General features: G+C 40.8%; 1 protein-coding gene across 2 annotated transcripts in view; it reads left to right on the forward strand.

The window, feature by feature from the left end:
- The window catches only part of tnr (tenascin R (restrictin, janusin)), a 221649-nt gene that overhangs the window by 95454 nt on the left and 108463 nt on the right, over positions 1–17732 (forward strand). For both annotated transcript variants that reach the window (XM_061920431.1, XM_061920430.1), the window contains exons 11-12: positions 2982–3132; positions 8410–8588. In XM_061920431.1, the coding sequence (XP_061776415.1) occupies positions 2982–3132; positions 8410–8588 (330 nt within the window). The remainder of the gene's footprint in view (positions 1–2981; positions 3133–8409; positions 8589–17732) is intronic.

Raw genomic sequence — 17732 nt, forward strand, 5'->3', positions numbered from 1 at the left:
GCCAGGTGCCTCAAAAAGTCCCAAAACATCATAAGGTACACATTTCACCCTGGACGTAAACTTTTTGAACTGTCGCCCTAGGGCAGGAGATACAGGACACTAAAATCCCCGGCAAACAGATTTAAGAACACTTTTACCTGAGAGCAATAGTGTCGCTGAACACGAGACAAGAATGACTGTGCATGTGAGCTGTGTGCTTGGTAATTTTATGTATTTGTATCTATTTATCTATTTTCTTATGTTTTTATTAGGGGTGGGCAAATTAATGCGTTAATTAAGAGTTAACTCATCAATCTATTAACGCCGACAATTATTTTATCGCACATTTGCGTATGTTGTTTACATGCTTTTATTTTGTTAACGCCTTTTCTTAACAAGATGGCGTCGCTCAGATGGGCTTCGGCGTCGAGGGGCTCTTGGTAAAGATGGAACATTTGGCAAAAATACCGGACAATTCTGCAAATTTCATGGCTGGCTTACAGCGTGGTCACTCCGGGATCACTTACGACCGCCAGATAATTCTGGATGTGGATAGATCGGGCCGTTTTGGACTGAATGACGCGTGCTTGCTAGACCTGCCAGCTAAATGGGAATACTTTGCCGGCTACATCCAGCGGCCTGTGAAGCAGCGGAGTATATGTGTTGTCTGTCTATTTATGAATAATGCAGACGAGGAGTGTTGGCTGAGTTCTTAATGTTTACTTTCAGAGTGTGCATATCACAACATACAAGATGCCGGGCTACCGCGCATGCTCGTCACTCCTGTTGCATGCTGGGTAGGGTAGTTCTTCTTTTCCCTGGCTCATAACATCACAATATAGTACCATGTATATGCGTTCAGTTTATCAAAGCACCAAGCAAACAATCGGAAAATTCCCATCATATCAATTCCTAGATATGGTCATAATTATTTTAAGTGCACTACGCAGAATAAACACAACATTATTAATATTGCTACTACGGATAATTTGATCAAAAATTCCCTAAAACAGCCCACTACCTATAATATAGGTTTTTTAAACATAAGATCCCTGATAAAAAAATTGTTTCTGCTGTTACCTCAGAAATTGCCTGTTCAGATGTTATGATTGTGGCTCAGAGATTTGTATGTAGATTATATTTATTTTCCATAACAAACAGGATAACTTAAATACCCTGGCAGTGGCAATAAGCCTAAATGTTTGTATTTACATTTTTTGAGTTGATTTTCATAAAATATGCTATTTAACTGCTACTGTTTAACAAGGACTGATTTAAATTGTGTTTGCACAACAAATGTTTTGGCGCTTTTGTTCATGTGGGAGGATATTCCAATAAAGGTGCACTACACACTACTTTTGAATTCGTAATTTGGCTTTGCGTATACAATGCAGTTAATCGCGATTAATCGGAGAAATAGTGCGATTAACTTCGATTAAATTTTTTAATCGTTACCCAGCCCTAGTTTTTATGTGTAATCATGAATTTGCACTAAATTAGTTTTGCTTACAATTTTGTTATACAAGATCTATTCAGTCAAGGCGTTGAGGGGTTCCGGTTTGGTGGCCGCGGGATTAGGTCTCTGCTTTTTGCAGATGATGTGGTCCTGATGTGAAGCGGCCGGAATGAGAATCAGCATCTCCAAGTCCTCGCTCGGAAAAGGGTGGAGTGCCATCTCCGGGTTGGGGAGGAGACCCTGCCCCAAGTGGAGGAGTTCAAGTACCTGGGAGTCTTGTTCACGAGTGGGGGAAGAGTGGATCGTGAGATCGACAGGCGGATCGGTGCGGCGTCTTCAGTAATGCGGACGTTGTACCGATCCGTTGTGGTGAAGACAGAGCTGAGCCGGAAGGCAAAGCTCTCAATTTACCGGTTGATCTACGTTCCCATCCTCACCTATGGTCATGAGCTTTGGGTCATGACCGAAAGGATAGGATCACGGGTACAAGCGGCCAAAATGAGTTTCCTCCGCCGGGTGGCGGGGCTCTCCCTTTGAGATAGGGTGAGAAGCTCTGCCATCCGGGAGGAACTCAAAGTAAAGCCGCTGCTCCTCCACATCGAGAGGAGCCAGATGAGGTGGCTCGGGCATCTGGTCAGGATGCCACCTGAACGCCTCCCTAGGAAGGTGTTTAGGGCACGTCCAACCGGTAGGAGGCTACGGGGAAGACCCAGAACACGTTGAGAAGACTATGTCTCCCGGCTGGCCTGGGAACGCCTCGGGATCCCCCGGGAAGAGCTAGACGAAGTGGCTGGGGGGAGGGAAGTCTGGGCTTCCCTGCTTAGGCTGCTGCCCCCGCAACCCGACCTGTTATAAGCGGAAGATGATGGATGGATGGATGGATGGAAGATCTATTCTATTCTATTCTAAATGTTCTTTTTTTAATGCAGTTTTAGGGAAATTTGTGTTGTATTTTTACTTGCACGATTTTTATAAGGTTTTGTCTCTCCGAACAAAAGCGTCCTTTCCCCTCTACTAAAGAAAACATGTATCTAAAATCTAATTTCAAATCACCCCAAATCCTGAATGAACAATTTAGTTTTCCTACTGTTTAAAAGAAACAATCCTAATTTTACATCATTAGGGACATTTTCTTTGCAGGAGGCGAAGGCGAATATTAAGCAGGCAGGACAATGGAGCGCCATGTGCTGTTCTGACGAATCCTTTTGTATCATTTAGCATCGCTCGCCATTAAAACGGCAGTGCGGAATGTGTTGCTGCCCACACTGCTAATGTGGTTTGTGGTGATTCATTTAAAAGGATTGCTTCTGTAATCATAGTTTAGAATCAGGAATGTTTGCAATCTGTTCCACCTTGCCACACAACATGCCGGCTTCTGCGAGGAGCTGTAGGCTGTAGGTGTAACATCTGTCTTTCGGAAGGAAATGCATACGCAACACTGACTCCATTGGAACAGCTGGGTTGTAAATACACTATGCATTGGGAACACAAGTGAAGATGTTACTAATCTGTGTTCTGTTTTTTTTTGTTTTTTTGTTTTTTTCAGGACAATGATGGTGGGATGACTGCCCAGCTGCCCAGCACCATCACCTCCTTCGTGGAAACTGGTCTGAGACCCGGGGAGGAGTACACAGTCAATCTGGTGGCGCTAAGAGACCAGGGTCGAAGTCAGCCTTTTACTGCTACTTTCTCAACACGTATGTGCATTTATGTGCAAATACATTGGTTGGTTTTCCGATTAACTGTACCACAGTTATACAAGCTATGTTCCCTACACCACCATCTCGTTAGGTTATTATTTATTGCAGTACAGTGACGTGCGGTGAAATAAACACCAGGTGAGGCATACATACTTTTTTCTTCTTCGTTTTTTTACTTAAATTCATATGTGCAGCTCTAGCTCTAGTAATTGTTGATTTAGGTTGCACATTAGAGTTACAGGGAAAAAAAGGGAGTTATTCGCTTTCATAAAAACGTTATCATAATATGATATGATAAATGGGTCCAAAAAGTATTTGATAAAGTTGTTATTAAATACTTTTTGGTCCCATTTACTTTTAACAAAATAAATCAAGTATTATGAGTGTATTTTACCTTTCTGTATTTGTTTCTAAAGCAGCAATAGCAATCCTCCATGAAAACCTACTTTGTATGATCGCATTCTATTTGTCTTTAAGTCCAGTTTAGAGAAGTATTTCATCTTGGATACAGTATATAATCCTCCATATTGGCAAAAACATTCATTTAATTCAATTTCATTCCAAGAAGTGAAACACTATTTTCACTTTTGACAAAAAACACCCACAAACGCTGGCTTACTCTAATAAAAATGCCATGTTTGTTATAAATACTGTTAAAAAAAATTAGGGAAAGAAAAAAATGCGGGTGTCTGCTAGCTTGAGCGCCCCCACTTCTACAAAGTGTCGAGTCAGAGTATTGCTGAGGCATTGAACTGCAAGTTGACAATATATCGCCCACTACCTTGAGGCAAAGGTACTTGCTGCCTCATGACCTGCCTTTTCCCCGTAACAACAAGCATGCGCCTCTTTGCACGCACAAGCCCTATACACACTATGTGTAGCCGTGGAGGCACGGCCTGTGTCTGCCTCACTTATCATCTGCTGCATTGTTTTAATCAGGAAACATGGAATTTCCGCGATTTTGACCATGAAAATTATCAAAATATACAGGAACCACACCAAAATCACATAGAAAGCATAAACTAAAAGAGAAATCTTAAAACCCATTTTATTTTATTACCTCGTTTTGGAACATCTCTTGGTTAAGCCACCTGGTGGCAGGTAAGGCACTGCTTCACTTGCCTCACTTGCCTCCCCTGACAGCACGTCACTGGTGCAGTATCGTAGTTAAATAAAAAAAAAACATTTTTCAATAGTCAAAACAATTCTGACTGTACACTTGCTATTGTTAATACCAATCATAAAAAAATATATACAAAAATAAAATAGTGTTGAATGGGGCCCTCCCACCACCATGCAACTCGGTCGGCGGGAACGCATGACTCATGTGATCACGTCATTGTCAATGTCATAAACCGCCTTCAAAAAATTTGGAAAGATTAGAGCAGTTGACTGTTAGAATTTTCCACCACAAGGCGGTGATATTAGTGTCAGTATGGATGTCCAGTCAATCAATCAATCATTCATCCATTCAATTTTCTACCGCTTGTCCCTATCGGGTGGCGGGGGTTCCTGGAGCCTATCTCAGCTGCATTTGGGCGGAAGGTTTGTGTATATCCTGGACAAGTCGCCACCTCATCACAGGGCCAACACAAATAGACAGACAACACTCACACTCACATTCACACACTTGGGCCAATTTAGTGTTACCAATCAACCTATCCCCAGATGTATGTCTTTGGAGGTGGGAGGAAGCCAGAGTACTCGGAGAGAACCCACAGCCACGCGTAAAACATGCAAGCTCCACACAGAAAGACCCTGAGCCCGGCCATTGAACCCAGGACCTTTGTGTTGTGAGGCACATGCACTCACCCCTGTTCCACCGTGCTGCCAATCAATCAATCAAAGTTTATTTATATAGCCCTTAATCACAAGTGTCTCAAAGGGCTGTACAAGCCAAAGCGACATCCTAGGCGCAGATCCCACATCAGGGCAAGAAAAAAACTCAAACCAATGGGATGAATCAGAAACCTTGGAGGGGACCCCAGATGTGAGGACCCCTGGGCGACCGGTGCAATGCACGTCGAGAGGATCTAGTTAAGAGTGTGAGAGTCCAGTCCATAGTGGGGCCAGCAGGGGATCATCTTGAGTGAAGACCAGTCAGCAGCGCAGAGATGTCCCCAGCTGATGCACAGAGGAGTGGTCCATCCCGGGTCCCGACTTTGAACAGCTAGTGCATCATCTGTGGTCACCTGATAACCGTTCCAAGCAGGAAAGACAGAAGGCAGATCAACTGGTCCAAAAAGGGGTCTATTTAAAGGCTAGAACAGGGGTAGGGAACCTGTGGCTCTATTGATGACTGCATCTGGCTCTCAGATAAATCTTAGCTGACATTGCCTAACAAGATAAGTAATGAATACAAATTTTGGTTTTACTTAAAAGTTGTATTCATTGTTAAAAAATATGATATGGCTCTCACGGAAATACATTTTAAAATATTTGGCTTTCATGGCTCTCTCAGCCAAAAAGGTTCTCGACCTCTGGGCTAGAGTATACAACTTATTTTTAAAATGGGACTCACATGCTCCTACTGAGGTGAGAGTGAATGTTGTCTGTCTCATTGCTGATTAGACAAAATGCTTTCTCCTTACACTGAACAAAAAAAAAGTCATATGTCTACTGATGTTTAAAAACTCTACGCTTGGAATCGATATTCCGTTGCCCCAACGATTTCGCCATTTTTTTTCCCTGGTGCACTAATTGCCAGAAAGAATGCGCAATTGCCGCGTTCTTGGGTGACACTGCGTCGCCAGCTGGATGACGTCACTTTATCGATGGGAAAATGTCTTTTCAGACAATATGATTTGACTGAGCGGCTAAGAGACCCCGTGAGTAACACGCGGTAGAAAATGGATGATGGATGGGCTAGAAAGGACAGATTAAAATAATAATACAAAAAAAAATGTTTTCTTTTTTTACTCTGGACTTCCTGCTGGCCGGATTTTGGACGCTAGCGGGGAGTATCTGGCCCGCGGGTCGTAGTTTGGGGACCAATGCCATACAGCATATAGTACAAATTTCTATATACAAATTTTGTAATTTTTCCTAGGAAAAACAACTGCTTCAAAAATCGTTTTTGATGATACATTGGCTAGTAATAATGACAACAATATAAAAATAACCTTCACTCCCCGTCCAGCTGCCTCGAATGGATTCAATTCAAAACTTGTTCATAAAATTTTTAAACTCTGATGTCTGGAGCGAAAACACCACCAATATCCTGTCGAGACATTGTCTAGGTCATGCGTTGCAATAACGTATGAATTAATATGTCATCTCACCGGCTCATTAATGTTTCACCACAGCCCCGTGACAAGGCACCTTATTGCAGTGGTTCTCAAATGGGGGTACGCGTACCCCTGTGGGTACTTGAAGGTATGCCAAGGGGTGTGTGAGATTTTTTAAAAATGTTCTAAAAATAGCAACAATTCAAAAATCCTTTATAAATATATTTATTGAATAATACTTCAACAAAATATGAATGTAAGTTCATAAACTGTGAAAAGAAATGCAACAATGCAATATTCAGTGTTGACAGCTAGATTTTTTGTGGACATGTTCCATAAATATTGATGTTAAAGATTTCTTTTTTTTTGTGAAGAAATGTTTAGAATTAAGTTCATGACTCCAGATGGATCTGTATTACAATCCCCAAAGAGGGCACTTTAAGTTGATGATTACTTCTATATGTAGAAATCTTTATTTATAATTGAATCACTTGTTTATTTTTCAACAACTTTTTAGTTATTTTTATATCTTTTTTTCCAAATAGTTCAAGAAAGACCATTACAAATTAGCAATATTTTGAAGTATTATACAATTTATTATATCATAAACTGATGACATAGTGCTATATTTTACTTCTTTATCTTTTTTTTCAACCAAAAATGCTTTACTCTGATTAGGGGGGTACTTGAATTAAAAAAATGTACACAGGGACTACATCACTGAAAAAAGGCTGAGAACCACTGCCTTATTGGATAACGTGAGAAAGGGGGAGGACACATTTGAAGCCACTTAGTTATTTATGAGATCGATTTACTCCTCCTTGGAGACAAATAAAGTATGATGAGGAGTAGTAGAGCTGTGGGTAAAACTGGAAGAACAAGAAGAAGAAGGGACAGACGATGTGGTATATATGTTTTAGCTGTTCCCTGGCCTTAAGTCTTTAGTCTTCCCTAGCTTGCTGTTTTCTAGGACAAGGCTCCTGGGTCCATTTTACAATAAGGCTGGACCTGCTCTGCCATGTGTCAAACTTAAGTATTTGTTTCCATTTTGGAAAGCTCAGAGATATACTGTACGTGACTCCCTATTTGCACAATGTGTGTTCTCTTATTGGCCAGGGAATAAGATGCTATCAGAGCACAGTTTAGAAAGAATACAACTACTGCAAGAACAACCCAAAACAAAGTGATGTCAGGCATGTCGTTTATTGCAAATTTAGAGGCATATTTGATCCAACTACCTCTCAGTTTGAATAGGATTGTCGAGAGGGATTGAAATTCTGTGCAGTCTTTTATGGCATTCCATTCATTTCTCTGCACGCTGCTCAGTGTGGTGTCTATCGTTTTAAGTGTCTGGGAAATTGCAAATGTTCAGATGAGACCTCTCAAGTCTGCCTCTGTCTTTGCTGCGGCCTTTTCTTTTTTACATTTTCGCCGGAATGGTTATGGCCAAAAGTTAACTTTTTAGTAGGGATAGGTAAATGATGCCTCAGTGAGTTTGTGGCACACTTAAAAGCTGATTTGACATTGACACTGTTTCAGTAATTCATAACGTGTATATACGTGTGTGTGTGTGTGTCTGTGTGTATATATATATATATATATATGTATATATATATATATATATATATATATATATATCGATCGATCGATCGACTAACACACCCTACGCGATCGACCAGTAACTCGCGATCTACTGGAGCAGTTGTTTCTCACGTATTTGGACAGTATGGAAATATATTAATAATTGCCAAATACCTTTGTGTTGCTTAAAAACTTATGTAAAAATGCTTTTATTACTGAATGATAAATGTTTGTTAAACCTCTCAATTCAAAGCTGAAAAATGTACACCTTAGTGAAACGCTGACCATTGTGGTTCTAAATATAGGCAAAAGCATAAAAAATATAAGGTAAATAAATACACTTTTTTTCCCTAATTCACCTAATAAATAACATGCAAATCAGGACAACATTTTGGATATAAATGTCCACAAATGCCAGCTTAGGTCGATATGTGTTTAATTGGCCATGACGTATTTGTTTTTGCAGTGATCGATGGCCCCACTGAGCTGGTGGTGCGCGATGTGTCCGACACCGTCGCCTTCTTAGAGTGGACCCCGCCAAAAGCCAAGATTGATCAGATTATGCTGCGTTACGGCCTCGTAGGAGGGGAGGGTCCGCGGCCTACGTTCCGTCTCCAGCCCACCCAAAGCCAATACACCCTGCAGGTGAGTGGGGGAGATGCTGTGAGGGTCATGTGGTGCAGTAATGTGGTATCACTAGGGGTGTAACTTTACAATCATAATCAGATGTTTCGATACTGTACAAAGACGTACCGAGTTTGCACACAGGGTAGTCATATTTGAACAAATACAGTGCAGTCATGCCTCTGAATAACTGTGCACCCTTAAAATTAGTGCTACTGTACAAGCAACATGTACATGTACATATTAGTACATTTTTCTTAAGGGTGTCAGCAGTATATATTTATACTACCAAAAGAAGCACAAAGTGATATAAATTAAATACATTAATGCAATTTAAACCCTAAGGCTACCTGACACAGTAAAAATGTGTTTATCTTATAGACCAGGCCTGGGCAATTATTTTACTCGGGGGTCCAGATTTAGATAAAACAGTGTGTCTGGGAGGCCAGTACATCTATTTTTAGGAACACTAATACAAAACCTCACAATAATGATTGAAAGCTAAAAACCTTATGATAGACTGCCTTAAAAAACGGAATTGAATTAGAATTGTTTTTTTACTCACTGAGACACCCAGAATGTACATGAAAATAAAGAATGTGGGATTTACAATATTAACTATGAATGACAAAACACTGAATATTGACAACATATTTTACAATGAACCTGTCACGCTGGAAATGCATCGTGTGTGCGTGTTGAGTCACCCCAAGATGCAATAGGGCCGGACAAGCAGGAATTGCAGGTAGGAGCTTGGTTTAATACAAAAATAAAATAACACTGATACAAACAGACAAAAAAAAGGCGTGCCGAACGCACAGGGGGCTAGGCTAACACTTATCAACGAGAACGGAGTCCAAAATTAGCGTGCTGAGCGCACAAGAAGCTAAGACGAAACTTAGCACAGGAATATACATGGAAGAGATATTAACGTGAGTGTCGCTATTAGCAAACAACGGATCAAGAAAGAACTGAGGTGGAAGGCAGGCTTAAATACAAAGGCAGAAATCAAAATCCAAGTGCGTGTCAAAAACAGATCAGGTGGAACAAATGTGAAACCATGGTAACAAGAATAAAACAAGGAAGTTCACAACTAGGGATCGGAAGAGTCCAAAAATAATCAGGAAACACAAAAAGGACTCAAAAACCAAAACAATGAATGATCCGGGCGGCAGATCATAACAAAACCGAAACGCAACCAAAATGCAACAAACTGTGAAAAAAAACCCACCTACAATCTGAGATACATTATAGTGACCATAGTAAGTAATTTGATGACCATAGTAAGTAATAAGATGACCATAGTAACTAACTAATATTTGATGCAGATTCCAACCATTGAAAGACTTAGTATAGTTGAAGACTCACGGTCATCAGAAAACATCACTGCACATCATAATGGCAGCTACATTTTCCATCTTAAACATTTAAAACAATTATTAGGGACTGTTCGGCGGGCCGGATTGAAAAGCTCAACGCCCCCGGGCCTTAATTTGCCCAGGTCTGTTATATACAATAGTATTGGTAGTATTTAAAATAGGGTATACAAATAGTATAGTATATTTTATAGTCAAGCAATTTAGATCAATGGTAATTGTATTATCATTAGCATCTATGAATATTTCCATCATATTTTTTAATTAATTGTATTCATAAATTTTCAACACAATCTTGCTTTATTCTCAATGTTATCCTTCAATATTTGACCTAATGTTGCTTTTACTCTCTTTAATTATGGTTCCAAGCGTACATTTACATAATCCTGGCACTATTAGCTATTTAAGAGGTTCCCGCTTTGTGAAGCACTTCGGGCTGTATAGGATTAGAGGTTATTATTATCAATGGTTATCATTATCTACAGTTGTACTTTAAAGGGGCCCTATTATGCAAAACCAACCTTTCTAACCCTGTGGTACCTGCTTTTGTGTATTTGGGATCTGCATAAGTTCTGAAAATGTGGAATGAAATCGTGGAGGAATTGCAGAAATAAATATAAAACAATGTTGCCTTCGTCTCTACTTCCTCCAAACTGTACGGTTGGAATCTGTCTGTCCGTTGATCAGATATATGGTAAAGGTTTACCCAAAGGTGTTTGCGTGAGTCCGCCATTTTATTTAATGTTTTTTTGTAGTCCAAATGACAAAATGCCCATGCCGAAGACCGAAAAATGCTCTGTTTGTTTAAATTATCACAAGTCACTACACAAACACTCCTCTCTAAGATGCCACCTTATCGTGGTAGAGGAGTTTGCGTGTCTTAATGATCCTAGGAGCTATGTTGTCCGGGAGCTTTATGCCCCTGGCAGGGTCTCCCGAGACAAACAGGTCCTAAAATGAGGGATCAGACAAAGAGCAGCTCAAAGACCTCTATGAAGAAAACCAATCAAGGACCCAGATTTCCCTCACCCGGACGTGGGTCCCCGGGGCCCTCCTCTGGAGCCAGGCCCGGAGGTGGGGCACGATGACGAGTGCCCGACCGGGCACAACCCGAAGAGGCCACGTGGGTCCCCCCTCCAATGGGCTCACCACCCATTGCAGGGGCCATAGAGGTCAGTTGCAATGTGAGCTGGGCGACAACCGAAAGCAGGGCACTTGGTGATCCGATCCTCGGCTACATAAGCTAGCTCTTATCTGGTCAGGATGCCACCCGACTGCCTCCCTAGGGAGGTGTTTAGGCCACGTCCAACCAGTAGGGGAAGACCCAGGACACGTTGGGAAGACTATGTCTCCCGGCTGGCCTGGGAACGCCTAGGGGTCCCCCGGGAAGAGCTGGACGAAGTGGCTGGGGAGAGGAAAGTCTGGGCTTCCCTGCTTAGGCTGCTGACCCCGAGAGCCGACCTCAGATAAACGGAGGAAGGTGGATGGATGGCACTACACAAACTTTCAACCTCATGTGAGGTAAGAAAGTGCCCTACTTTTAACTTTGATCATTCGTGGCAATGCACCTTCAACTCGAAAAAAGCCTCGAAGCTCTTCAGAGTCCTGCTTCAGAAACCTGTGCCAATATGTACAGAGATTTTACCAGAAACTTCTTTTAATGGCGGGCTTGGTGACTACTATTTACCATGGCATTTACCTGTTGAAACAGTAAGTATCAACAGTAAGTTACAAAAGTGTCGAATATAGTTTAGCAATGATAGCTTGGTTTGTTGTGTAGCTATCTTAGCCTTATAATGTAAGACAGGGGTGTCAAACTCAAATAGAGAGTGGGCCAAAATTTTAAACTGAACAAAGCCGCGGGCCAAAGTTGACAACTTAACCTTTTCATAGAGACCCGAACAAGTTTTACATTGAATATTGAACAAGCAAGGCTTATATAACTTTATAGTGACATGCAAAATCGAGTTTTCTTGGTAGTGGGGGTGTATATTGTAGCGTCCGGGAAGAGTTAGTGCTGCAAGGGGGTCTGGGTATTTGTTCTGTTGTGTTTATGTTGTGTCACGGTCCGGATGTTCTCCCGAAATGTGTTTGTCATTCTTGTTTGGTGTGGGTTCACAGTGTGGTGTAACAGTGTTAAAGTTGTTTATACGGCCATCCTCAGTGTAACTTGTATGGCTGTTGACCGAGTATGCGTTGCATTCACTTGTGTGTGTGTGTGTAGAAGCCGCATATATTACGTGACTGGGCCGGCATGCTGTTTGTATGGAGAAAAAGCGGACGTGACGGCAGGTTGTAGAGCAGTGGTCCCCAACCACCGGGCCGCGGCCCAGTACCGGGCCGTGGCCCGATTGTTACAGGGCCGCAGAAGAATTTTTTATTAAAAAAAAAAAAAAATGTATTTTTTTATTTTTTTATTTTTTTATTAAATCAACATTAAAAACACAATATACACTTACAAATAGTGCACCAACCACAAAAAAATCCCCTTTTCATGACAAAAACGTCCCTTTTTCATGACAAAGAAGAAGAAAAAAATAGAAAAAAAAAGGACACCCCCCGGGCCGCGGGACAAATTATCAAGCGTTGACCGGTCCGCGGATACAAAAAGGTTGGGGACCACTGTTGTAGAGGATGCTAAAAACAGTACCTTTAAGGCACGCCCCCAATATTGTTGTCCGGGTGGAAATTCGGGAGAATGGTTGCCCCGGGAGATTTTCGGGGGGGGCACTGAAATTGTGATTCTCCTGAGAAGATCGGGAGGGTTGGCAAGTATAAGAATTAGCGTTGAATGCGGTGATAGAGCGGCACCGCCACTGTATTATACCGGCGGGCCAGCTCTAATGTTAATTTATTATTGCCTCAAGGGCCAAATAAAATTACAGGGCGGGCCAGATTTGGACCGCGGGCCAGAGTTTGACACCCATGATGTAAGACAACTGCGTCAGCATCCTCCGGCAAAATAAAGAATGGTCACCCTTAAAAATACTTTTAATTGGACCAGTTTCTACTTTGTTTGGCAATGGACAAGTAAGTTATAAATAATCTGTTATAGGGTTGTATGGTATACCGGTACTAGTATAGTACTGTGATACTAATGTATCATATTTGGTACCATAACCTTTGAGTACCTTGAAGGTAGAAAAGCGCTATACAAGTATAACCCATACAGCCTCTAAAAAGTACCCGTCCCCTCGACCCGCTTTATTTTAACAGGCATGACGGTGCGTCATCGTCATGTCGTGACATTGCTAGTTTTACCAGCAGAGGAGCATATTCGGCAGCGCACAATCACTTACAAGCAGACAATGTGTGATTACAGAAAAGAGACTGGAGGCATTTTGGTTTAAATCGAACAAGAAGTAGTAACACTGAAACGCCCTCAGGAAGAGATGCTTTAAGACATGGCTAGCTAGCTAGCGGCAAACGTCCAGCGGCAGTCGGCAGTGTTTTAGCTACTTCTAAATCACTAATCCTCGCCTCAATGGCTACAAGTAAAGTAAGATTCTTACAAGTATCATCCCTACAGGACGAGGAATAGCTAAACATCCTTCACTACACACCGTAGTTCAGCGGCGTCACAACGTAAACAAACGACATTGGTGGATCTTCACCTGACATCCACTGTAATTATACCAAGTACAGGAGTGTATCTAGTTGATACTACTATGATTATATTGATATTTTTTAGCATCACAAAATCATTGTTAATTTTTTTTAATTGATATTATGTTTATAAACCTGCGATGAGGTGGCGACTTGTCCAGGGTGTACCCCGCCTTCCGCCCGATTGTAGCTGAGATAGGCGCCAGCGCCCCCCGCAACCCTGAAAGGGAATAAGCGGTAGAAAATGGATGGATGGATGGATGTTTATAAACTCAGGAAATATGTCCCTGTACACACAAGTACTTAAATTATGACAAATATATGATCCTCTAACTACTTGGTATCGGAGTGATACCCAAATTTGTGATATCATCGAAAACTAATGTAAAGCATCCAAACAACAGAAGAATAAGTGATTATTACATTTTAACAGAAGTGTAGATAGAACATGTTAAAAGAGGAAGTAAGCAGATATTAACAGTAAATGTACAACTTGTCAGATACAAAACTTTACCTTACTAGCCTATATAAATCAACCATTTACAAATAAGTAAATGAACAAGTAGATTAATAATTCATTTTCTACCACTTGTCCTTAATTATTTTGACAAAATAATAGAATGGAAAATGACACAAAACGTTACTGCACATGTCAGCAGACTAAATTAGGAGCCTTTGTTTCCTTACTTACTACTAAAAGACAAGTAGTCTAGTAATAACCTGTTCGACTTGCTACCATCAGGCAGGCGCTACAGGTGCATCAGAGCCAGAACAAACAGGCTGATAGACAGCTTCTTTCCCAAAGCTGTCACCATGTTGAACTCTAATTTATAATAATAATAATTAATCCCTATACAATATCATGCCCTAATACCCTACTGTGCAATACTACCCTTCGAGTGCAATACGTCCGACACTGATTGTTTTTAATTACTTCGGTACTCTTGTCTTGTTCTGTATATTGTACAGTATTTTGGATTTCTATAGTGTTTTGTATATTGTACAGGATTGCTTATTATTGTTATAAGATAGTAGTCTGTTTATTTGAATTGTTAGTTTTTTTCCTTTATTACTTCTTGTGTTATTTATTTTACCCCATATTTGTTCCCACAACCGCACCTTAAATTGGAGTCTTTAATCTCGTTATATGCAAATATAATGACAATAAAATCCATTCTATTCTATTCTATTCTATTCTAATAAGGAACATATTTTTAATGTACCGTCAGATTTTTTTTATTATTTTTTTTAAAAGCCAACAATGCCATTTTTTTGTGGTCCCCTTTATTTAGAAAAGCAACGAAAAGTATCGAAATACATTTTGGTACCGCTACCTGTACCGAAATATTGGTATCGGGACAACCCTAATCTGTTATTACGTTCGCAATGTCGGACGTAGCGCAGCTGATAGCCTTTAGCCTCTGTTTACAGCTCAAAGCAGCCGAGCCTCGGAGTTATTTTCATGATATAGAAGAGTAAAGCCTTTTATTGTGAATATACATATTTATACGTCCAGGGTCTAGCATCAGGAATGACAAACTCGATACAAGTTTAACCGTGGTCAACCTCGTCCACCCACATCATCTCCTCCTTCCTTGCTGCCGACAACAAAACACGGCAATCCGCTACTCTCGCTATATCATCTGGGATGTTGTGTAGTGGTTAAAGTCACTCAAAACAGATGGCTTGAGGCGGTCACCGATGTCCTTAGTGCACTCTAAAAGCGAGGCAGTGTGGCGCCATTGTGCAGAAGACATCATGAATCTGGGCTACAACTATTAATGTTGCTTTTCAGCCAATTTCCTAAAAAAATAATAATAATAATAATAATTCTGACTGTTCAAACTGACAATGTTGCAATGTTCTGCATTGTTGCGCTTCCTAAAAATAAACATTGTATAATACTAGAAATTACAGTAGTACCTCAACTGAAAATAGCTTTTCCTCGGCTGATTGTTAAACTGTAGGTTGAATGCAAAAACAAAAAGTTACGACCACTAAAAATATCAATCTAAAACATCCAATATTACTTAATATCATTGGCTTTGAGCTGGAGATTGACATAACTTTGTTTCCAACCATGGGAACGAAGGAAGTGAGTTGGGAGGATAGTACTGAGCTGCAGATGATATCCATTAAATCAAAAACAAAACAATCATAACAAAGATTACCCAGCATGTTGCCAGCTTGGCAAAGTAATTCGACCGTATCACTTCTAGTCTGCACCCTACTGAAACAGAATGAGTCTAACGCCAGTCAAGAATTTTAAAATCCTATTTAAACGGCGTACATTCAACCATTAACATGCGGGAAAGCTGCTGATGGTGTGTTTGACGGAGAAGCAGCTGTAAGGTGATACCGTAGATATCCACTCTCCAAAGTAAATGGTGTGCATTATTATCACATTACTTCATAAAACTACTGCAGTTGTTAGTACATTCAGTTGTATTGTTGGTATGCAATATTTCTTATCTAAAAGGTTGTTTGTTTTTTAAAAGGCATGTTACATGTTAAAACGTGGCTGTTTTGCCAACCACCAATAACACTGATTTCAATTAATTGCAATTGAGGATGTGTTTTGAGTAAATAGTAACAGAACAAATTAAGTTTGTATAGTTAAAGTACTGCTGCACTTCCTTTTTTAGAATTACAAAACCCAAAACCAGTGAAGTTGGCGTGTTGTGTAATCCGTGGATAAAAACAGAATATAATGTATGGAGGTCTGTAGCTTCCGGGTTCTCCTGACCTCTAAGGACTGACATGACAGGCCCCTTCCAAATTCAACAATGTTTTATTTTTCAATAGATTGTCTTTGTGCTTTTCAGCAATTGTCTTTGTCGGTCTCGTTCTCGCTCGTGCTCGTGCTCCACCATCAACCAACCAACCTCTCTTTCCCGACTGCTGCATTTAACAGAGCGACAGGTGATTAGACAAACACTCTCAGCTGTGTCATCCAGTTACCTGTCGCTAATCTCGAAGCCGGTTCTGCCACACCCCGTTTCGCTGTAGGTGCGCAGGCCACGCCCACCACACAATGATTTGCAAATCCTTTTTTATCTTAAATTCAATTAAGTGGACTGCAAAGAAAAAGAAAAACATACTTAACACGTTGCAAAAATGTTAGCACAGGGACACTTTTACCACGGTGTTACATGGCCTTCCCTTTTAACAACACTCGGTAAATGTTTGGGAGCTGAGGAGACCAATTTTTCAAGCTTTTCAGGTGGAATTATTTCCCATTTTTGCTTGATGTACAGCTCAAGTTGTTCCACACTCCAGGTTCTCCGTTGTGGTATTTTACGCTTCATAATGCACCACACATTTTCAATTGGAGACAGGTCTGGCCTACAGGCTGCCCAGTCTGATACCGGTACTCTTTTACTATGAAGCCACGCTGTTGTAACACATTGTCTTGCTGAAATAAGCAGGGGCGTCCATGATAACATTGATTGGATGGCATCATATGTCGCTCCAAAACCTGTACGTACCTTTCAGCATTAATGGTGCCTTCACAGATGTGTAAGTTACTCATGCCTTTGGTATTAATACACACCCATACCATCACAGATGCTGGCTTTTGAACTTTGCGTCTATAAAAATCTGGGTGGTTATTTTCCTCTTTGTTCCGGAGGACACGACGTCCACAGTTTCCAAAAACATTTTGAAATGTGGACTTGTCAGACCACAGAACATTTTTCCACAATGCATCAGTCCATCTTAGATTAGTTCTGGCCCAGCGAAGTTGGCGGCATTTTTGTGTGTTGTTGATAAATGGCTTTTGCTTTGCATAGTAGAGTTTTAATTTGCATTTACGGATGTAGCGACTAACTGTAGTTACTGACAGTGGTTTTCTGAAGTGTTCCTGAGCCCATGTGGTGATATAATTTACACACTGATGTCATTTTTTTTTCATGCACTACATTTTGAGGGATCAAAGTTCACGGGCTTAGGTGCTTACGTGCAGTGATTTCTCCAGATTCTCTGAACCTTTTGATGATATAACGGACCATAGATGGTGAAATCCCTAAATTATTTGCAAAAGGTCGTTGAGAAATGTTGTTCTTAAACAGTTCGGAAAATTTGCTTACAGATTTGTTCAAAAAATGGTGATCCTCCCTCCATCCTTGTTTATGAATGACTGAGCATTTCATGAAGGCTGCTTTTATACCCAATCTTGGCACCG

The sequence above is a fragment of the Nerophis ophidion genome, linkage group LG14, assembly GCF_033978795.1.
Source record: "Nerophis ophidion isolate RoL-2023_Sa linkage group LG14, RoL_Noph_v1.0, whole genome shotgun sequence".
NCBI lineage: Eukaryota > Metazoa > Chordata > Actinopteri > Syngnathiformes > Syngnathidae > Nerophis > Nerophis ophidion.